At 35.4% G+C, this 22,106-nt stretch overlaps 2 protein-coding genes across 2 annotated transcripts; one reads left to right on the top strand and one right to left on the bottom strand.

The window, feature by feature from the left end:
• The first annotated feature begins 1,483 nt into the window (after nt 1-1,483).
• On the top strand, nt 1,484-19,280 carry LOC102618799 (helicase and polymerase-containing protein TEBICHI). Its single transcript, XM_006476088.4, has 29 exons — nt 1,484-1,773; nt 2,149-2,561; nt 2,717-2,954; nt 3,044-3,943; nt 5,071-5,135; nt 5,351-5,456; nt 5,550-5,750; nt 5,908-6,108; nt 7,376-7,537; nt 7,627-7,866; nt 7,978-8,190; nt 8,849-9,199; nt 9,405-9,557; nt 10,037-10,258; nt 10,903-11,121; nt 11,285-11,402; nt 12,266-13,455; nt 13,663-13,860; nt 14,327-14,586; nt 14,923-15,112; nt 15,230-15,340; nt 16,090-16,442; nt 16,638-16,746; nt 16,855-16,989; nt 17,228-17,324; nt 17,402-17,565; nt 17,663-17,805; nt 18,471-18,617; nt 19,034-19,280. Exons 1-26 carry the CDS (start codon nt 1,738-1,740, stop codon nt 17,494-17,496), a joined length of 6,576 nt encoding a protein of 2,191 aa, XP_006476151.1. The 5' UTR covers nt 1,484-1,737; the 3' UTR covers nt 17,497-17,565; nt 17,663-17,805; nt 18,471-18,617; nt 19,034-19,280.
• LOC102618521 (BURP domain protein RD22) lies at nt 19,068-20,931 on the bottom strand. Its single transcript, XM_006476087.4, has 3 exons — nt 20,762-20,931; nt 20,533-20,638; nt 19,068-20,203 (listed from the first exon to the last, which is right to left on the bottom strand). The coding sequence occupies exons 1-3, from the start codon at nt 20,798-20,800 to the stop codon at nt 19,266-19,268; spliced, it is 1,083 nt and encodes a 360-aa protein (XP_006476150.1). The 5' UTR covers nt 20,801-20,931; the 3' UTR covers nt 19,068-19,265.
• Nucleotides 20,932-22,106: the final 1,175 nt, after the last annotated feature.

Below are 22,106 nucleotides of genomic sequence, written 5' to 3' on the forward strand. Positions count from 1 at the left end.
GTAACTCATTGAATAATCATGTTCAAAATTCTTACTCTCAAATTCACTTATGAATGCATTGGTAAGTACTCATATTTTGTCAACCTGCTTACAATTCATTTTACTATTTAAGGGTGAAAAAACCATGTTGATATAATTGAGGTTGAGAAGCTACATCATTAAAGTGTTTTAAAATTATGTTGATAAAATTTTTCACTTGTATGATAAAAATTTTATTATATCTTTAATAATTTTGTCAAAATTATTTTTTAAAATTTATATTTATTATATATTATTAACTTTTATTTTATAGTTATACATTTTTTTTACAGCATCTATAACTTAAAAGATACAACCTTAATTTAGATTGTTAAAAAAAATACCCAACCATATTTTCATTTGAAAGATTATTTTGTTTTTATCATTCTTTTTCCTCCCGTATAGTTTGAATGCATATGATTTTTTTTTGTTAAGCATGTGAATTCAAACAATATGTCCCATCATATTCAACTTGTTGAATATGTCAATATGACGGCACAATTAAATATCTTTATTTATTTAATAAACATACAATATAAGTTAAATCATATTCAAATTCTATCATTAAAAGATACATGATATATAATTTTTAAAATTTTTGGAGAGCAAAATTTACGAAAAGATCCTAATTCGATAAATTATAGCTTAATGATAGAGATTATAATAAATAACTTTATAAATCAGGAGGTGTCACACACAAATATTGAGATATTACTTGAAAATTATGTGTTATACAATATAAATAAATACATACGAAGATTGGATGAAAGCAAAAATAAGTATTGACCAAATAATCTTCTACTACGTTTGGCTCTCTTTATCTCCATATTACAGCTCAACGCCATTGTTGTCATATATTTCTATCATATATTAATGAGAGATTAGAAGACCACACAACAAATTTTAGTTGCCGTAAGTCATGGATGCTTAAAAACTTACATAAAATATTATACATGTAAAGTACGAGATGCGTTTATACGTCACTCAAAAAAATAAAAACTTTACACATATGTATTTATCGGTTATCAACACTCTCATATATAGAGAAGTTAACACTTTCACTATTTCATCCTAACGAATTTTATTATTGGATCATGATCTTTTCCTAATATGATCTTCATATGAGCAAATTCTGTTAATATGATTGGTGATTAACAAATTAAAAAGAAAAAATAGTTAAATCATAATCATCCACTAATACTAAAACACAAGTGGCACAAAATTTTTAAAACATTAAAAGTGCCCATATCAGGAGAGAATCATGATCCTTTATTACAAAACAAACTTCTACATTCGGAATTATTAGTTTTTGGCGAATAAGAAGAAGACGGGAAGAAGAAAATGAACTTGGGCTACTTTGTAAAATAAATTTTCCTTTGAGGTCAATACTGTCTTTGTGACTAAAGATTCCGGTTAGTTATGAGGTTTCGACTACGGACGTTTATCTTTCAATAAAGTACAAAGGAAAAGGATGTTGCTGCAACTATCCGAAAAGATTGGAGACAATATTGCAATGATTTCAAAGTTGTTAGTATCTGCCACCACTTGGCTCGTAAGAAAATAAATCTCGTCATGTGCAGTGGTTTCAGCTTGGCGCTCACTCTTAAGGATTCAATTTTTTCAAGCGTCGAAGCAGCGTCGTATTGAGGCGTACAGGAAAGTGACAGATTTGGGGTTTTGCAGATCGCCGGGGACGGGAAACCTTCCCAATCCTTTATCATGGCATCTGGTTCCCCTCGTACGCGCATCGATCAGGTTCGCTTTTACCCAGTCCAGTCTCCGTCTTTGAAACCCTAGATACCATCAACGGTCACTTTTCAGTCCGAACTTTAAACTTCTTTCTTGAAGCAAAACGTCTTCTCACCCTTCGAAATACAGATGTAGAAAGATTCTGATTATGAACTAAAACTGCATAATTGGAAATGACATTCTATATATATATATATATATATTTTCTCTAGTTCTGTTTATTTCTAATTAACTGAAACAAATCAGGTTGAATGACTAATTTTCTTCATGATAGTATCAATTTTTTCCCTGGAGTGAAGTGAAACAAGTAAAAATCTGTTTACTTTTCCTCACATAAAATAACATGATATGTCTTGCTTGCTTTCTTGTTATTGTATTCAGTTTTATGCTTCCAAGAAGAGAAAATCAAGATCACCAAGTGTGAAGTCTGGGAGAGCCGAGAAAGATGCAAAAATTACAGTAGAAGTGTCTCCCAGTGCCAAAGGCACTTTGGACAATTATTTGAAAAATTCACAGGACGATGGTCACACTAGCAAGCAAAGTTTGTTGTCTAGGCATGAGGTGGTTAAAAGAAATTTGTCGCTGGAGATTGATAAATATTCCAAAGATGAAAAGAATCAGGCCCTGTTATCAGATCAAGCTCAACCTCAGGCTACCCAGAAGGTCATTTCCCGGTGTTCATCTAAGGAGGGTAATAGTGAAGTTGGCTGTCATATGAAGGATGGTTCAGCCCACATTCCGGAAAGTTTGGAGCTGAAACAGTTTCCAACTGACTTTTTATCTTTGTATTGTAGGTATTGTACTTCAAAAATTTGGATGACTTGTTATAAATTGTTAATCTTTCTTTTATTGGTTAACTTTTTTGGAGTTGAGCTAGCGTTCTTGTACTTACTCTCCCAAAAGAAAAGAAATTACTTCATGAAAAATGTTAATCCTGCATTTTATATAGTGAAATTCATTCAAGTGCAAGTTCACCATCAGAGGCAAAGTTGAAAGACCACAAGAGACATAGTAGTCCATCTCTCCTAGGTGGGGAGGATAATAAAATTGCCAAGAAGAAGTATTGTGTTTCTAATCTGTTACAATCAGGAGAACAAACCACGTGCTCTAATGCAAAGAATATTGAAGAGACACAGTCTGGTTTTATTGTTAAAACCGGGAATCTCGTTCCAAACTCTTCTCAGCGGGTAAAATTTATTCTTTTAGTAATCTGTTTATGAATTTGATGATTTGAATTATACTGGCTTTCTACTTCAATGTATTTTTGTCCTGGCAGGTCACTGATAGTAATGCATCCCTGTTGCTTCAAGCAAGCTTGAGGAAATGTGACAAATCATCCAAATCAACTTTAAATACAACAGCATGTTATACACCTGAACCATCAATTGTAAAAACATACGTTCGTGAAACCCCTAAGTCAACATGTGGAAACTCCATATTTTCTCCTGGGGAAGCTTTCTGGAATGAAGCAATTGAAATTGCTGATGGTTTTTTTGCGCACACTGATATTGGTCCTTCTCAGATTGCTGAAGGAATTGCTGATAGTAAGAGCCAGAATGAAATAAATAATTCATACAATTTAAGGAATAAAAATTACAACAAGTCAAAGGAAATGTTGAATGAAGGTGATAGCAAAGTTCAGCATATAAAGGCTGGTGGTTCTTTAAAACAAATGGGGAAGGATGTGATTGATTCCGTTAAAGAACTTTCTCCACTGCCCATTAAGCATCTTGATTTTTTGTTTGAAGACAAAAATTTGAAAGGAACTAAGCCAGGCTGTGGTGCTGCCGATACCTCAGAAGCTATGATGTTTAGAGACGGTGTAGTATCTGAAAAAGGCTCTGTAACTCATAAAAGTTGTCAAAAAATCAAATTTAAATGTCATCATGACAATACTTCAAGAACTGAGGGGATTTCTGATGTACAAGAGAAGGATTCTGTTCTTATTGTACATGAAAGAAAACTGGATATATCAAGCCAAGGTATTGATAGCATCACATCAGACTCACCAACCAATGTAATAAAGAAGCCAGTTGGTAACGAAAAATCTGATGAAGCTGGTACTCCTTCAAGTTCTGGGATGCTCAAAGACTGTTTAGATCTTAGCAGTTGGCTTCCATCTGAAATATGCAGCATATATAAGAAAAGAGGAATCTCAAAACTGTATCCATGGCAGGTACTTTAGACCATTTTAGTAACAATATTGTTTATTTTTATTTGAAGATTCAATTAGGAATGAACATCAGGCTGGCTAAACTGGTAAGATGCTTGTTTTATGAAAGAGGGATTTGGTTTCCGCATAAATGGATTGTGTGGTAGTTTTAATGTCTAGGTTCAGGGTGTGTAAATCTTCAAATTTTTGTATCATCTTGAATATCAGTTTAGTTCAATCAAATGAATACCCAATATAGTTTTATATGTGCACTTTCAATTAGTTTACCTAACTTGTGTTATTATGCATGTCGAGATGTAATAGTATATAACTATATATTGTATTGTTTTGTCTGGGTTGGAGTAATAAGTTTTAGAAATTAGAGTAGCTTATTGGGGTAAATTCTTGCTGAGGCATCATATATCACACATCATGTTATCTTTCTTGAGAGAGAGAATATTACTACAGCAGTCAAGGGCGGCAATATTCTAGGGCTTTTTATTTCTTACTAAAACCCTCAAGTTGCTTACTGTTGTTTAGTTAGGAAATAAATATATATCCTCTCGTTTCTTTTCTTTCCTTTACATTTTTTAGTTACTACTTTACACTCTTTGACATTTTTTTCGAGCCAATATGATGCTAAAGTTGCATTGTTCATATTCAATAACTTAAGAGAAGTAAACAATAAGCTTTTTGTTTCCTTGATTATCTAACTTTATGATCGCACTTCATTTTTTTTAATTATTATTATTATTATTATTATTATTATTATTATTATTTATCTCTCTGTAAAGGTTTTTCTGTTTGGCAGAGGACAGTTGGCAACCACTTTTAATTGGATATCTATGAAAATTCTTCTTTTATTGTTCACATGTTTCTTTTACTCAGGTCACTGGTCTCTGCATCCTGCTTACTTTTAGAATTTTCATCATGGTGGTTATCTAGATTCAACCTGTGATTCAGTCTTTGGTTTTGCCTGAAAGACACGGCATGCAGCTTGTTCTTTTTGTCATTTGAGTAGTTACTTGCTGAGAGTGGGATTTTGAAGTTAATCTCCTACACGCATCTATGTATTTCTGATTTTTTTATGGTTTATAAAATGTTGTTTCATAAGCTAAAAGCCGAACATACAAATATTTTCCATTCCCCAGGTTGAATGCCTCCACGTGGACGGTGTTCTGCAGAGAAGGAATCTTGTTTACTGTGCATCAACAAGGCAAGCCCTTAAAACATTGAAATTCTTCATGCATTTTCCAACTTACCAACAGAAATAAACTTGTCTTTATCGCACTCTTTTTCTGTGCCAGCAATTTAGTTGAATGGGAACCCTCAACCAGTTAGGGACGAAGTTCTATGCATTATATCTACGTTTTTAATGTTGTTGCACTGTATGAATATATTGTTTAATGAATCTTGCTTTCTCTGCCACAGTGCTGGAAAAAGTTTTGTTGCAGAAATTTTAATGTTGCGGCGGCTAATTTCAACTGGAAAAATGGCACTACTTGTGCTCCCTTATGTATCGATTTGTGCAGAAAAGGTACTTTTTCAATTGTGGTTGTCCATCGTGAGAACAACTGATGTTTTATTATTATGGTTTTTATTTTTTAATATATTAATTAACTTGGTGCAGGCAGAACATCTGGAGGTTCTCCTTGAACCACTTGGTAGGCATGTTCGTAGTTATTATGGAAATCAGGGTGGTGGGTCCCTTCCTAAAGATACTTCTGTAGCAGTATGCACAATAGAGAAGGCAAACTCTCTTGTAAACAGAATGCTTGAAGAAGGTCGCTTGTCAGAAATTGGAATTATTGTGATTGATGAGCTACACATGGTATGATTGATCATATGTTGCTGGCATTGGTAAATTCTTTTGTGGATGACCTATATGTTGACTTCCCCACTCTCTTTTCCATGTTTATTTCAAGTTATCCTTTCTTGCTTCTTGATGACTTACTTTAGATGGTTCACATGCTTGTGATTTTTGACAGGTTGCTGACCAAAATAGGGGTTATCTTTTGGAGTTGCTCTTGACAAAGCTTCGTTATGCAGCTGGCGAAGGCACTTCAGATTCAAGTAGTGGAGAAAATTCAGGAACAAGCAGTGGGAAGGCTGACCCTGCTCATGGTCTGCAAATTGTTGGGATGAGTGCTACCATGCCAAATGTGGCAGCAGTTGCTGATTGGCTTCAAGTAAGCAGAGTAACAATGATCACTTTTACTTCTTTCCAACACTCAAGTCCTCAACCTATCCCGTAATGACTAGACATTCAGTTTCTGTCAAAGATTTTAATTCTCATTCACTGTATCTAAATGTATGATACTGTGATCTGTTGCTGTATCAAAGCTTTATTCTTGTCTAATTTATAGGGCTTACTTATAAAGTTAAAATTGCTAAGTTCTAAATGATGAATTACTATAGTAGCCTGAATTGAGATTTTGTTCAAGGTATTGTCTCAGTTCTCTCTTTGAAGTATTTTTAGTGTTGAGGGCTTGATTATGTCCTTAAAATAACATTATGATTTGTTGAGATGGAAAATTAGCCTATCTTTCTCTTTCTTGCACACGCTGGCATCTACAGATCCCATTTAAGCTCATTCAGGAGCATTTATGCTTTGTGGTGAAACAGTATAACTTTGGAACTAACCAACATTCATTGGGCTTGTTTTATGTGATTGGAACTCTTATATGAATCAAATAAATTCATTGTTTTCCCAGTCTATAGTTAGGTACAACTAAGTACTGATGGGACTTTTCAATTGAATGACGTAATTATTTATGTTTTATCATATATGAATTTTTAAATGGGAAATTATTGCCCAAACACCTCAAGAATATTGTAAGTGTAAGTAGCCACAACAAATTTCAAAAAATATATCAGAATCACCTCAAGTTTTAGTTTTGTATCAACTAACCATTTTTCTATTAACTCTGTTAGTCATCACTGTTAAAAATCTAGGATAAAAGACTATTTTGCCCTTGGAGCCTCCCAAAATATCGTTATACCTTCTTAAATAAATCCAGAGGAAAAATAATTTTTTTATCTTTGACTCTTTAACGATGGCTAATGGAGTTAACAAAAAATTGGCTGGTTGTTATAAAAATAAAAGTGGAGGTGGTTTTGAGATATAATCAAAAACTCGTGGTAGTTACTTGCACTTTCGATATTCTTGAGGTGGTTGGGGGGGAATATGCCATCTTAAATTGATCTATAACTACTAAAAGTTCAAGCACAAAATATCTTTTCCGAGACTTTTATGTTCACTCTTCTGTTCCAAATGTTTTCCCTGATCTTTTCTCTCACATGTATGCTCTCTTCTGTTCAGTTTAAAATTAATTGTGATTATTTCTTTCTTCTAGAAATTATAAAAAGTTTTGGTGTCACATCATTCCTCTTTTCTTGGCTCTTGCTTTTGTGTATGTTGATTACATATGATATATTTTTCACAAACCTTTGCAGGCAGCTTTATATGAAACCAATTTCCGGCCTGTTCCATTAGAGGAATATATTAAAGTTGGTAATGCCATTTATAGTAAGAAAATGGATGTTGTTAGAACAATTTTGACGGCAGCCAACCTTGGTGGAAAAGATCCAGATCATATCGTTGAATTGTGTGATGAGGTTGTGTTTCTTTACTTTTTTAATAAAGGTTTAGCTAGACATCATGTGGTTAGTTCATCAGTATGATGGATAGTGGGAATGTTTCGTAGGTTGTCCAAGAGGGTCATTCAGTGCTAATATTTTGCTCTAGCCGGAAAGGATGTGAATCAACTGCAAGGCATGTTTCAAAGTTCCTCAAGAAATTTTCTATAAATGTCCATAGCAGTGACAGTGAATTCATTGATATTACATCCGCTATTGATGCCTTGCGAAGATGTCCTGCTGGATTGGATCCTGTTTTAGAAGAAACTCTTCCTTCTGGTGTTGCCTATCACCATGCTGGACTCACGGTATTCCTATATTCTTGTTTCTATTACCTGCCTTTGATGATTTTTTACTTGTTCATTCTTCATATTCTGAGCTTTTCTTACTTCTTATAGCTGGTGTTCACTTGTGCATAGGTTGAGGAAAGAGAGGTTGTAGAAACCTGCTACCGTAAAGGCCTTGTACGTGTCTTAACTGCTACATCTACCTTAGCTGCTGGGGTTAATCTGCCTGCTAGGAGGGTTATTTTCCGACAACCTCGAATTGGTCGTGATTTCATTGATGGCACAAGGTACAGACAGATGGCTGGTCGGGCTGGTCGGACTGGAATAGATACCAAAGGAGAAAGTGTATGTTTCCTTTGTTTTCTGATTGCTTTTGTTGTTGCGGGAGTGCCTCTTATCATAAATATGTGTCAGTGGTATGCTGCATAGTTTAATTTTGTTTATCTCAGTGTTTCTACTATTTTTCTGGTGTAGTTTCTGCAATAGAGATTTTTTCAATGAGTTATGTTTTAAAAAGCATAAATCTATTTGGTTGTTGCCTTGGAATGTTTGTATGAATCTCAGAGTTGTGGAAGGCATTATCTAGCTCTTTCCTTACTGTGTTGGGTCCAAGAGTGTTTTCTTAGGCTTTCAGCTTATATTTCTGGCAGTTAAGCATCTCTCTTTCTGTTCTGTTTTATTTCTTTATTTAATGAGGTGTGTCGTCTTTATCGGTGGCTATATTTCTGTAGATTGTGTGGTGGTATAATTCATTATGTTTACTTGTAGTTGAGATGGAATTTTCTTTTCCCAAGTAAGTGGCTTACAAAAAACTCAGAACAGTTATAATGTCCGAACAAATTATTGGGTAATTTTATGTTGGATGTATTTCCTGAAATAGAGAATACTATTTTGAAACATTTTTCTTTCTCATTAGGTTTTTGGTTCATCACAGAATTTATATTTTGCTTCTCTACTCTATTTAAAGATTTTCATTCTCCTAATAATGTTTTTGGACTACCAGATGCTCATTTGCAAACCAGAAGAGGTCAAGAAAATTATGGGACTTCTTAATGAAAGCTGTCCGCCATTGCATTCTTGTTTATCTGAAGATAAGAATGGAATGACTCATGCAATTTTAGAAGTTGTGGCTGGTGGGATTGTTCAAACTGCTGAAGACATTCATCGATATGTCAGGTGTACTCTTCTTAATTCTACAAAACCATTTCAAGACGTAGTAAAATCAGCACAGGACTCTCTTCGTTGGTTGTGCCATAGAAAATTTCTTGAATGGAATGAAGATACCAAGTTATACAGTACCACACCTCTTGGGCGTGCTGCTTTTGGAAGTTCTCTTTGCCCAGAAGAATCACTTGTACAAATTTCAACTCTCTATTTTTATTGTTGTGTTCTCAACTTTCTAAGTAGTATTTCTGTATCCTGCAGTTTTGAGTATTCATCTGTTATAAGTTTTTGTGCTCATCAATTAATTTTCTTTAATTTCTGGATCCATCCCAAATCAGCTGTAAGGAAACTGCGATTTGTTCAAGTTAATGATAATATTTTCCTTGATTTCCTAGATTGTGCTGGATGACCTTTCAAGGGCAAGAGAAGGATTTGTACTTGCATCAGATTTACATCTGGTTTATCTATCAACACCAATTAATGTTGAAGTTGAACCAGATTGGGAGTTATATTATGAGCGCTTCCTGGAATTGTCAGCCCTCGACCAGGTGATTCTACTTCTTAGTTTGGAGCCCATTCGGAGTCGGCTGCAATATGCCACACTTATTGTATTTTCTTGGCAAGCATCGACCTTTTTTTTTAAAAATCGTTTTTTAAATAGTAAGCATTTGAACTTTAATATAACTTAAAATTTATGAATTTTGGTGTACAATATAGTTGCATTCCCCAAATCTTTCTTCATGTTATCACCTTTTTGAGGAGTTTTTTAACATCCATACTCTCTTAAGTAAGAACCTCTAAGCATTCCCTATATATCATTAGACTAATGGATCATGGATTTCTTCAATAGCAATTAGAAGTAAATTAGTGGTGGGATTGAAAAATGATAGAATCTGATTTGATGTTTATTTTCTTCTTCACATTTAAATTTATTATATTTTCGATATTTATGGATTTTGTGGTTGTCTTAATGATGATGATCATCATTTAACTCTGAATAATATTCTATGAATTTCATGAAATTCAGTCAGTTGGCAATCAAGTGGGAGTGTCAGAACCATATTTGATGCGCATGGCACATGGTGCACCAATGCGCATTTCAAGCAAATTAAGAGATAGTACGAAAGGATTGCATGGAAAACTTGAGTATCGACTTGGAATCACCAGCAATAATATGCTTTCAGATGCACAAACACTTAGAGTGTGTAAACGATTTTATGTTGCCCTCATCCTGTCAAGATTAGTGCAGGTTTATTTCTTTGTTTTGCTCCTTTTACCTGATAAAAGTAGTGTATACCTTCTAAATTGTGGTGATATTCATTATATGCCTATCTGTGTGTCTTTCTCTCTTCCTTTTTTTCCTGCTCTAGAAGAGTGGAATATATTGCTGACAGAACTTAAACAGAGAGGACTGATTAAAAGTCCACAAAAACAAGAATGAAAAATCCCAAAAACAAATGACTGCAAAAAATTTTTTAGAGAAGAATCAATACTCAGGAGAAGCATACAAATAGTCCTCAAAGATTTCTCAGCTTAACAAACCCCAAACTGTTTATGGCTGTAGCTGCTCCTCAATTATGCAAGATAAAGAATAGAAAACATCTTTGAACTCTGAAGTGAGATAATGATTTATGTCTGAAATGCTGAGCTTCTGTACATCTTCAGTCCTGCTTTATATTTTATTGCTCCACTAAATTTACATGACATATGAAATGAAAACTTTCCCTCACTATCTTTTACCTTGTATTTAGTGTAGACAACGTGTCCTTGGTCTTGGTCACCTTATTCTGATTTTTCTTTTACGAATCTTTATGTGGATTGGCTCTGCTTGCACTTGCCCTATTTGATTTTCTTCTCTTGCTAAATGCGTATTCTTTAAATTCTGGGATGAAGGAAACTCCTGTGCTTGAGGTTTGTGAAACTTTTAAAGTGGCCAGAGGTATGGTTCAAGCCTTACAAGAGAATGCTGGAAGATTTGCATCTATGGTTTCAGTATTCTGCGAGAGGCTTGGATGGTATGATCTAGAAGGCTTGATTGCCAAATTCCAAAATCGTGTTTCATTTGGAGTGAGAGCAGAAATTGTAGAACTCACTACTATTCCGTACGTGAAGGTAATTGTGTTCTTCCAGACCAAGTTACTTCTACTAAGGTTTGGATACACATATCTTTCAGTCAGATGCCTTCTGTCAAGGTTTGGTGGAAGCTTTATCGATAATTTTGATTTCATTATCGTCACTATTATAATCTTTGTTTCATTTTTCTCCTGATTTTTAGGGTTCTCGAGCAAGAGCACTTTATAAAGCTGGCTTGCGTACACCTCTAGCAATTGCGGAGGCATCTATTTCTGAAATTGTCAAAGCTCTTTTTGAATCTTCGTCATGGATTGCAGAAGGTGAATCTAACAGAAATTTTTGGTACATGACTTTGTTATTCTGGACTGATGTCACATATTGTGATATTCTGGTATTATGTTTTTAACTACAATGGCCTAGATTGGAGTTTTGTTTCACTTTCCTTTCAATTAAGTTTGTACCACCAAACTTAAATTTTTGAGTTGATATTTTGGTTCTTTTTTCTTGTTGGGAAGGTTCAATTGTCAGATAATTCCTGTATGTGCCCCTAGAAAAACATGTTAACATCATGTCAAGGATTTTGTGGACAGTGGTATCTATAATGGTGGCTTCTCAGAAATAAAAAATTCAGTGTGGTGTTGTTTAGTCATTGGAACTCCTGTTGTTCCTAATGCATCTGAAAAAATAAATGCGGTTTTACTCAAATAAATTGACAAAAGAGGGGAAAAAGAGGGAAATCTAAGAAGTGTTTGGGTATATAGAATGTTTTAAGTTTACTAAATCCAGCATTGTCCAGTGAAAATTATGGTATTTTTTTTTTGGGGGTCTGTTAATATTACTATTGCTATTTGTATATTGATAAATATTTAGAATTAAAAAGTATAAGTGAAACTACAATAAGTACCTGATTTTTTATGGTGCCAATGTTACTACTATCGTGCGAACATATGCTCTCTTCAGTTGCTTGCTATAAACCAAAAAGCGTTAATCATTGCTAATTTAATATATATACCGAGTCCATGTGTTCGTACTTGTCCGCTATTGAAAATTTTTGCTCGCATGTACAATAATAGCATGTGTTTTATTGCGTTTTTCATTGACCAAAGTGAAAATTTTTACTCGTATATACAGTAATAGCTTCTGTGTTTTCTTACTTTTCGCTGAGTAAAATTCTTCTTTTCAGCACAAAGACGCGTACAATTGGGTGTAGCGAAGAAAATTAAAAATGGTGCACGCAAAATTGTTCTTGAAAAAGCTGAAGAGGCCAGGATTGCTGCTTTCTCGGCTTTCAAATCTCTTGGGTTAAATGTCCCCCAGTTTTCTCGACCTATTTTATCAACTGCTACTGAAAATTCTACAGGGGAAGAGGAAGCAGCAACAACCGCCCCTAGGAATGACAAGTCAAGTAGCTTCATTTTTCCAGTACCAATGGAGCATTCAGATAAGCCATCTTTAGAAGCAAATCAGATTTCCAAAAAAGTTGATTTGGAAAGTGCAGGAGAAAAATTATTAGAAACTTCAGATAATGAATTAAGTGCTTTGGTAGAAGGAGGGTCAATTACTGAGTTGCAACAAAAATTTGATGCTGAAAATCCACCAGTACCATTTGTAGGGCCTGGAACTGGTGGTGTTGAGTTTAATGTTAATGCCAGTGAAATAAAAATTCCAGATACAACTCTCTCTGTTCAATTAGGAAAAAATGCTATTGGAACGATAACATCTAATAGGGATCTTGATCTTGAAGTACAGGATCGGCCTAACAGAGACCCATGTCTTGTCAACAAGGACAGGGCTTGCAACAAGGGTCCTATTAATGCAATTAATGCCTCTGGTGGATTTGACTGTTTCTTGGATAGATGGGAGGCAACCCATGAATTCTATTTCGATATCCACTATGATAAACATTCAGAAGCAAATTCTGGTGTCCTGTTTGAGATTCATGGTTTAGCAGTCTGTTGGGAAAATTCCCCTGTCTACTATGTCAATCTGCCGAAGGATCTATGGTCTGACCACAGAAGAAAGGATCGGTTTCTTATTTATGGATCTAGTGATAAGAATGTTCTAACTCCTGAACATCAGTTGGAGATGATAAAACAGAGGTGGAAAAGAATTGGTGAAATAATGGAGAAGAGAGATGTTAGAAAATTTACTTGGAATATGAAAGTTCAGATTCAGGTGCTTAAACATGCTGCAGTTTCCATTCAGAGATTTGGTGGCCTTAATCTTGTGGGAACAAGTTTGGGTCTTGAAAATGTAGGCAGCTCATTCTTGTTGTTATCTCCGGTTCATTTAAAAGATGGAATTGACATGTGCATTGTGTCGTGGATTCTATGGCCAGATGATGAGAGAAGTTCAAATCCAAACCTGGAGAAGGTAATTTTTGTTTCTATTAACAAATTTAGTAATGAAACTAGCTTTTGCAAGTTGTTTTGAGGAGATTAGTTATTTTGTGCCAAAGTATTTTTATTCTTTTTCTTGGAAGAAATTCACGAGTATAAATGATGTTATCGTTGTTGTTCAAGTAGCACTTCCTTATAATTGTTCAAAATGGCTTCTAAGGCTGTGATAATGGTTACTTAGGAAGTTAAGAAAAGATTATCCAGTGAGGCTGCTGCAGCCGCTAATCGAAGTGGCCGGTGGAAAAATCAGATGCGGAGAGCTGCACATAATGGTTGCTGCCGTCGGGTTGCTCAAACACGAGCCCTATGTTCTGTCCTTTGGAAGTTACTTGTTTCTGAAGAACTTATTGAAGCACTTCTGAACATTGAAATCCCCTTGGTGAGTTCTAGTGCTTCTTGTTATGAGTTTCTAAGAGGATAATATCTGACCAGGGCATACTGTAAGTTTATGGATGCTTATCCAATTGGAGCGACTAGTTGACAGGTAGTCCAAATGGAAGTTGATACGATTATTGGATGATATTAGACCATTAACGCTGGCAATCTTTTTAATAATGAATCTTTTCTGCTTCCTGGTGAAAATAAACCCCATCTGTTGCACAATTAATCTCAATTGTCTAATTTTGTCCTCACATATTTTCTTCGTGGTTTGTGCGTGTTTGGTTTAGCATAGATGCTTGCAAAATCTTAAGTTGGTTGTGAATCTATACTTAACAACATACTCTGAGTAATAATGAATTGTTCTGAAACTTTTGAATCATATTAACAAAATAATTTCATTCTTTAGCTGGCATGATGCTTTATAAATAAATGACGCTAGTATGACAATTGGTTTTGCGTGCTAGGTTAATGTTCTAGCAGATATGGAGCTTTGGGGAATAGGGGTTGACATGGAGGGATGTCTTCAGGCACGCAATTTGTTGCAGAAAAAGCTAAGGTATCTTGAGAAGAAGGCTTACACACTGGCTGGTATGAAATTTTCATTGTATACAGCTGCAGATATTGCAAATGTCCTGTATGGGCACTTGAAGCTTCCAATACCGGAAGGGCACAATAAAGGGAAACAACATCCAAGTACTGACAAGCATTGTTTGGATCTATTAAGGTATGGAGGGAGAATTGCTTATTTTTCTTCCTATACTGCATAAAGGAGGCATAAGCTGATCTCCAAAAAAGAAAAAAATTGTCTATCTAAGATGTTTTGGGGGAACCTTTTTCTTAATAATTTCCAAAAATACCAGGCAACTATTTCTTTTAGTCTCATTCTTAGCTTGATCGTTTTTCTCACTGCAATGATCATTGCAAGAAAAAATGTGTTGTGGGATTGTCCCTGTTTCCTCCAACTAATGATCATTGGATGTAATATTTTCTACCCTTTAGTCGTCATGCATTCTCAATTTTTCTGAGCCATGTATACTAAATAGATTTGGTTTCTCTCCAGGCACGAGCATCCTATTGTTCCAGTCATTAAAGAGCATCGGACCTTGGCAAAGCTCTTAAATTGTACTCTGGGGTCAATTTGCTCACTGGCTAGGATATCTATGAGTACACAAAAATATACACTACATGGCCATTGGCTCCAAACATCAACGGCGACTGGTCGGCTCTCAATGGAGGAACCTAATCTTCAGGTTTGGGCCTTATTTCACTGATTTTATCTTTCTGTTTGCTGGTTGAACTTTTTCCTCAGGTGTGATGAGATTTTATGTTATTATTATTACTGTAATTATTCTTATTGGATTATGCAGTGTGTTGAGCACATGGTTGAATTCAAAATGAGTAATGAGGATATATATGGAGGGAATGCCGAGGTTGATCATTGTAAAATTAATGCTCGTGATTTCTTCATTCCTTCACAGGTAAAGTATTTTTAGTTACCTTATTATGGGATGTGAACTAAACAAATCATTCGAAAAAAGTTATTGGAAAAAGTTCCATGGAGTGTGTGTGTGTGCATATTGTCTTCAGTTGAGAAAAACAGAGATGAAGGTTTATGTAGCTATCTCAACTATTTTAGGATTAAGGTATGTATGGGTTCGGTTGAGCGGAAGTGAATTTTAAAACTTGAAGGTGAATTGATTATTGTTTATGCTAATGAACACTAGTTTGGTAGACTTTTGGCTAAGCCCCCTTGACAAAAGTTTGTAACTCATCCTTTCTGTTACAGAAATGGAAGCTTAACAATATAATATACCAAATTCCAAGTAAATGAGAAACTGTAATTGAAGTGCATGAATCAACTACAATGAAGCATGAGTGTGGGAAAGACAAAGGTATACGGCCAGGTGCTTATTAGAGAATGAAAGGAGGGTTTGGTATAAACACTGATGGTCCTGGTACAGGGCCTAACTTTTATGCTGGTTGCAGCTTAGGTGGTTCTGCAAGTGTGAGATATTAAGAAAGTGTTGAATTTTAGAAAAATGAAAAAGGTTCAGAGTAGGGCAGCAGGGTGAGGGAGAAGGGGCATTGCATAGTGAATGATTCTTTCTTTGGGATTGTTATGATATAAATGTTATGAGTTTAGTGATAAATTGCTTGGATTTTTTTTTTTGTGGGGGGGGGGGGGGGGGTGTTGGTACGCATTTTTTTGATTACATTTTTCTTGCAGGAGAATTGGATATTGCTAGCAGCAGATTATTCTCAGATAGAATTGCGGCTGATGGCACACTTTTCTAAAGACCCTGCATTGATAGGCCTCCTTAGTAAACCACATGGTGATGTTTTTACCATGATTGCAGCAAGATGGACTGGAAGGTCAGAAGATTCTGTTGGCTCTCAGGAGAGGGATCAAACTAAAAGGTTGATATACGGCATTCTTTATGGAATGGGTCCTAATACCCTTTCAGAACAACTGAATTGCAGTTCCAATGAAGCCAAAGAAAAAATTAAAAGCTTCAAAAGTTCTTTTCCTGGTGTTGCTTCCTGGCTTCATGTAGCGGTGTCATCTTGCCATCAAAAAGGGTGAGGCATCTGATTATCTTCACTGTTTCAGACTTCTGTCATTAATATTTACCTTGGTAACTTAAATGACCATAAAAGAATTGTGACCATTAAATCTGAAAAAAACACGTTGGTGATCACTTGCTTAAAATTCTTGTGGCTGATGCTATTTTCATCGACGTTATGACTTTGCTGATATCTTGTACTTGGATTCAGTTATGTGGAATCCCTTAAGGGAAGAAAGCGTTTCTTGTCAAAAATAAAATTTGGGAACAATAAGGAGAAGTCAAAGGCCCAGAGGCAAGCAGTGAATTCTATTTGTCAGGTATAAAGTTTTCCTTTTTCCACTCCAGGGATTTTGGGGTTGGAAAGTGGGTATTGCTTGATCAGTGTATGACCGTAAGAGTCTTGAGCTGATGACTGCTTTTAATAGGGATCCGCTGCTGATATTATCAAGATTGCGATGATAAATATCCACTCTATTATTGTTGGAGGAGTTTATAAGCCCGACTCTTCACTTGCAGCTAACTTCCAGATGCTGAAGGGCCGCTGCCGACTTCTTTTACAGGTTACTTCTGGAAATTGATGGTTTTTCTTTCTTTCTTTGACTACTATTCTTTTCTTCCAGTAGAAACTTGTATACGATTAATTCTTGGGATGCGTAATTGATAAATTACAAGCATGAAAATTTCTGAGTTGATATTCATGGTGTTAAATTTATTTGTGCAGCAAGTCTCTGCTTTAACTTACTTACATGCTAACCTTTGAGATGAATTTTATTGACTCTCTTGATGATTGCTGTTTAGGTACATGATGAGTTGGTACTAGAAGTTGATCCTTCTGTGATTAAGGAAGCTGTGTCATTGGTACAAAAGTGCATGGAAAGTGCTGCTTTGCTTCTTGGTGCGCATTCATCGTTACTTTTTAATACATCTTACCATTTTGAGGACTATGTTCACCTTGCTTTACTTTGTTTTCAGTTCCTTTACTCGTCAAAATCCAAGTTGGAAGTACATGGGGTTCTTTGGAGCCTTTTCAAGCTGATAACTATACAAATGTTGTGCCCGATTTGTAGCACACATAGATGCCTCTATATTGACTGAAAAGATGTTTCATGACATAGAAAGTGCAGATTGAGATTAATGTATGTGATGAATTAAGTTTTTTACAATATTTTAACTTGCAAATCCAGTTTATAACAGTTAAGATTATCTGATTCCAAACTTATTTCTAATTTGCAGGGCAGCTGACTTATATGTTCTGTTAATAAAATGTTACTGAGGTAGGGTGCTTGTTTCTAGTGGATTCCCCCAAGTCACCATCAGAGAAGGTCTTGAAAGAACCTGTAGCGGAGTAGAATATCTGTTTGTCCTCGGCAGAGAAGGTGATGAGAGTCGTCAGTTGAAGTTCTATTAAATTTTGTTGAATAATAGCATCACCAAGCTGTCTACATCCCTTATTGTGTAGTACGGCAAGCATTAGCATAGTGTTGTCGAATGTGGTTATTGCTCCTGCAACTGCCAAAAGGTTTTCAAGTATCAATGTGTTCTAACCACGTAGTGTGCTGTTAATTGCTTGGCATGCCAAGCATAGTGGAGTATTTTATATTAGGCATCTGAATAGGTCAGGTATCTTTATTGTGGCTCACCCTTGTATACTGCACAGTGCATAATCCTTACCAATTAGCTGTCTGTCTACTCATGAATGGGATCTATCCAATGCTCCAGGCCTTGTTACTTATTATGTTATCTAATAAATTTATTAGTTTTAAAACTAACATTATATCCCTCTAATATTGTAATAGAATTATGCAATTTTTGGTTTTGAAACTGACATTACATCCCTCTAATTTTGCAATAGAATTATGCAATTTAACTTTTGATACGGATTTGTTTGTTAGTTTCATATATTTATGAAGGATAGAATGTAAATATCTTATGGCTTCTTTTGTTGCATGGTGATTAAAATGCCTATTAACTTTGGTCACAGGCATCATCTCCATAATTGTTATACAGCTGTCTGACTCTGTCATGAAACTTAAAATTGCAGTTTGTTTGCTCTCCATTTTCAAACAACTGAGAGTTGTGGAAAGAATTGAAGACACAATATTTGTTCTTATATTTTTCATTTGGGACACTGTGCTTGCCAACCAGAATGATGATGTGGTGGATGCAGATTGGTTACATTTGTCATCAGGTATGACCATCCTTCCCATTGTGTCTTTTTCAGGGTGGTTACTCACTTATTTTTTTGGATTAACAAAGCAATTGGATTGGCCTTTACTTATTTTATGACCTGTGATTTACAACACTTTTACGGGCAAACAATTGATGGAATGTTATTAATTTAATTTTTCTATATCAAGCTAATGACCATATAGTTTTCCATATCAAGTTAATTACCATATAGCTTTTGTGAAACTTATTCTAAAATGAAATTATTCTTGTAATAACCCTATTACTATTTCAATTTTGATCAAACAACTGAGAATTTCACACTCTCAAATGGTAACGAGAAACCTACTATAGTAACATTTGGCTTTTAATTTCTAATTTTGTCAATGATGGTTTGTTCATGGGATGATCATATTTATTTGATTCATGTGATCACAGGGATTTCTAATAGATTCACCAGCCAGCCGCAAAGTAAGACTGTGAAGATAGCTCCATAAGTAGATAAGATAAATACTAGGCACACAAGTTTTGAAGTACAGCAAGCTTAATGTATGCATAACAAATTGAACTGGGTATTCAAAGTAAATTATTGTACAACTAAATGGATAACTGCTTGAACTGACTGATTCAAACTCTGCTGATTAAGTAGATGGGATAAGAGGATCAAATTCTATTCTCCAGTCTTCTTATTGGGAACCCAGACAATGTGATCCTCAGGAAGGAAGTGACATATAGGAACAGTTCCTGGCTTAACTTTGAGCACTTGAAAAGCTAAATGCTTGGGGTTCCATGCTGATGTATCTGTGTGGCAGACTGCTGCTGCTTTGGCTTTTGTCCCATCAGCACCTTCCAAGGGAACCATGTAAGCCCTTGTGGTTTGTGTTGCATGGCAGTAGAATACAGCATATGGATAGTTCTGCTTATGGCACACTACTGATTTGTCAGCTGCCATCTGCTTCACTCCAGCTGCGATTGTATATGTCTGCATCTTGGTTCCTTTTTTTACCTCCGTAGAAATTGCCTGAACACTCTTTCCAAGCTTAGAAGTGCTGAAGTCAATCATTGACTCCAGTGAAGTTGCACAATATTTCTGCTCTCCTTTAATGCCAGGGTCTTCACACTCTTTGATTGTGTTCTGCATTATTTCAGCTTCAACTGATCCAGGTTTCACGGAAAACTGGTTAAAGATCTCAGGCAATTTGTCAGACGAGAAAGGAGTTGATTTGGCAGCTTGGCGAGATAAGAAAGTTGCTCCATTTGAAGTTTGAGTGAAGTGCAAGTTCATCTTCATGCCAGGATGCAAGTCCTTTTCCAAGAAGAAAAGAGCTGTATTCGGGTCATCATGGAGTTGGTTCTCATTTGCAGCATATACATAGTTGAATGGGCTTACTCCAACATAAACTGGCTTTCCCTTGTGTCCTGTACTTACGGATACTCCTCCTTTGCCAACACCAACACTGGTTCTTTTGTCAGGCTTTCCAGTGTTTACACCAACGCCCTTACCCCCAACATTCACATGGGTGCCACCACCGGGCTTTCCTTTCCCTGCATCCACATTGACACCACCCTTCCCTACGTTGACAGAGGTGCTTTTGTCTTCCAGCACATCTGCAAATATAGTAACAATATTAGAAGAGACCTTTTAATACAGACTAAGGGGTAGTCTCATAAACGGTGGATCTACGGCAAATTTCTTCTCCTGAACGAGATTTTGAGCCGCTGAAATTTTGGTGGGAACACGCTAAGAAAATATATTCCACATTTTTGACATCTACCTGGCTTTAACAGGTATGCTTTTCTTCCTCATACTTTAACTTAGTAATCTCAAAATTCTTTTATGACTGAAATTTTCATATCTCAGGTTTGAAGTGCATAAAACTAATTTTTTACTACAATTAAATTGATGTAAGAGAGTGCTTGGACATGAAAATTCTGACCTGGCTGTAGAAGATCTTTGACAGCTTTTGGCATCGGGGAATTTGGCAGTACAGTTTTCCAGTAAAGCTCAGGAGAAATGTCAGCATGACTTGCTACCAGTGCTAGCTGCAAGACAAGTCAGTCCAAAATCTTTTAGAATAAATAACCTATTAAAGAGAGGCAAATGCAGAATTCCAAGGGAAGCTGTTTGTTCAGCAATCAGGACCATGCAAGTGAGTAGAAGCTTACACTGAGGAAAGCAAGGATGGGCAACAAGTGAAACTCCATTATAGCTTTGAGTATGTTTTAAAAGACACCCAGAATACAAGATAGTATGTAATCTAAAATCTAGGCTTTCATGCTAAGAAGAGCAAATGGGTTGCTTCATTTATAAGGGAAATGTTGCGGACTAAATGTCGTATCATCAGCAACAGTCACTACTGGTTTAATATCCTCAACTGCCACTGGCTTGCTGATTTAAATGCAGTTGTACTCAATCAGACAGGTGGGTGGTCTAAAGAGAGGGCGGTTTCATCCCTGCACTTGTCAACAAGTAAGAATTGGCAAATTTGTCTTCAATTTGAATTTGAAGATATTACCCACTGCATGAAAACAAAATAACTTTCAGGCTGCTGATATGTTTAATGAATTGAGGAAAAGTGGTCAAATTATCGAACAACTACCTTATTTATTGTAGTTTAGTAGGAGTTGAAGGTGAGCATCAATCTCATTATGGGCATTATTACATTTAAAATCAATGAACTTAAGGACTTCCATACTGACATATATTGTTTTAGTTATCTATCGGAACCTACATAAATCAGTTCTATAATAGCACATTCTAGAAGCTATGCTCGTAACATGTGATATTTGCTCCCATATTTGGTGTATGCTTGAATTACCTGCAAACTACTTATACTAAATTCAAGTATCGGGTATCTTATGATTCTTAATATTTCTATTTTTCTTTGGAGGGGAAATAAATTTGTATGTATTCTTGTTTGTGCTGTTATTGTCAATTTTTAGCTTATGTCCCAAGCATTTAATGAAAAAGCAGTATCCAAGACGCCTATCATTAAGTGGTGGGAAATGCATAAGAGATGAAATTTAGAACCGGAATAGTTGTTAGGATATGCATGGATGATGAATGAAAGCTATGTGGCAAGTGGTGGCAAGTGACAACATTGCTTCAAACTAGATTCGTATATGATTTATTAGTATGAAATAGGCCTCTGCTCAATACGGCAATTATGGAATTGCCGTTGTATTATAATTTCAACCACCACAGTGTACGAGTATGCAATTTATGGTGTTAGGAATGACAAAAGTTCCCATGCGTTCGGTGACTCAAGTAAAACGTCAACAAAAAAAAAAGGGAAAAGAAAAAGATTACGTCAGGTATGTTGCTAACTTCACACAACGTTTTTCTTTTCTTTTCTTTTTTGTCATTTGAAAAAAAGAAAGGTTAAAAACCTATCAAGCACAAAGATTATTATTGTTTGATTACTTTAAAAATTATAAAATATCAAATTACTGTAGGAAGTATTGTAGTATAATAGTTTATATTTTTACTATTATATATTTCGAAAATCTA

The sequence above is a fragment of the Citrus sinensis genome, chromosome 1 (assembly GCF_022201045.2).
Source record: "Citrus sinensis cultivar Valencia sweet orange chromosome 1, DVS_A1.0, whole genome shotgun sequence".
NCBI classification, from domain to species: Eukaryota; Viridiplantae; Streptophyta; class Magnoliopsida; order Sapindales; family Rutaceae; genus Citrus; species Citrus sinensis.

Excerpts from the sequence above, each read along its gene's own strand:
- LOC102618799 (XM_006476088.4), top strand. The coding sequence starts at position 1,738 with ATGGCATCTGGTTCCCCTCGTACGCGCATCGATCAG. Across the intron at positions 11,403-12,265 it reads TTCGTCATGGATTGCAGAAG|CACAAAGACGCGTACAATTG; the intron begins GTGAATCTAACA and ends TCTTCTTTTCAG. Across the intron at positions 15,113-15,229 it reads TGGAGGAACCTAATCTTCAG|TGTGTTGAGCACATGGTTGA; the intron begins GTTTGGGCCTTA and ends TGGATTATGCAG.
- LOC102618521 (XM_006476087.4), bottom strand. The coding sequence starts at position 20,800 with ATGGAGTTTCACTTGTTGCCCATCCTTGCTTTCCTCAGT. Across the intron at positions 20,639-20,761 it reads CCATCCTTGCTTTCCTCAGT|CTAGCACTGGTAGCAAGTCA; the intron begins GTAAGCTTCTAC and ends CTTGTCTTGCAG. Across the intron at positions 20,204-20,532 it reads CAAAGATCTTCTACAGCCAG|ATGTGCTGGAAGACAAAAGC; the intron begins GTCAGAATTTTC and ends CTATATTTGCAG.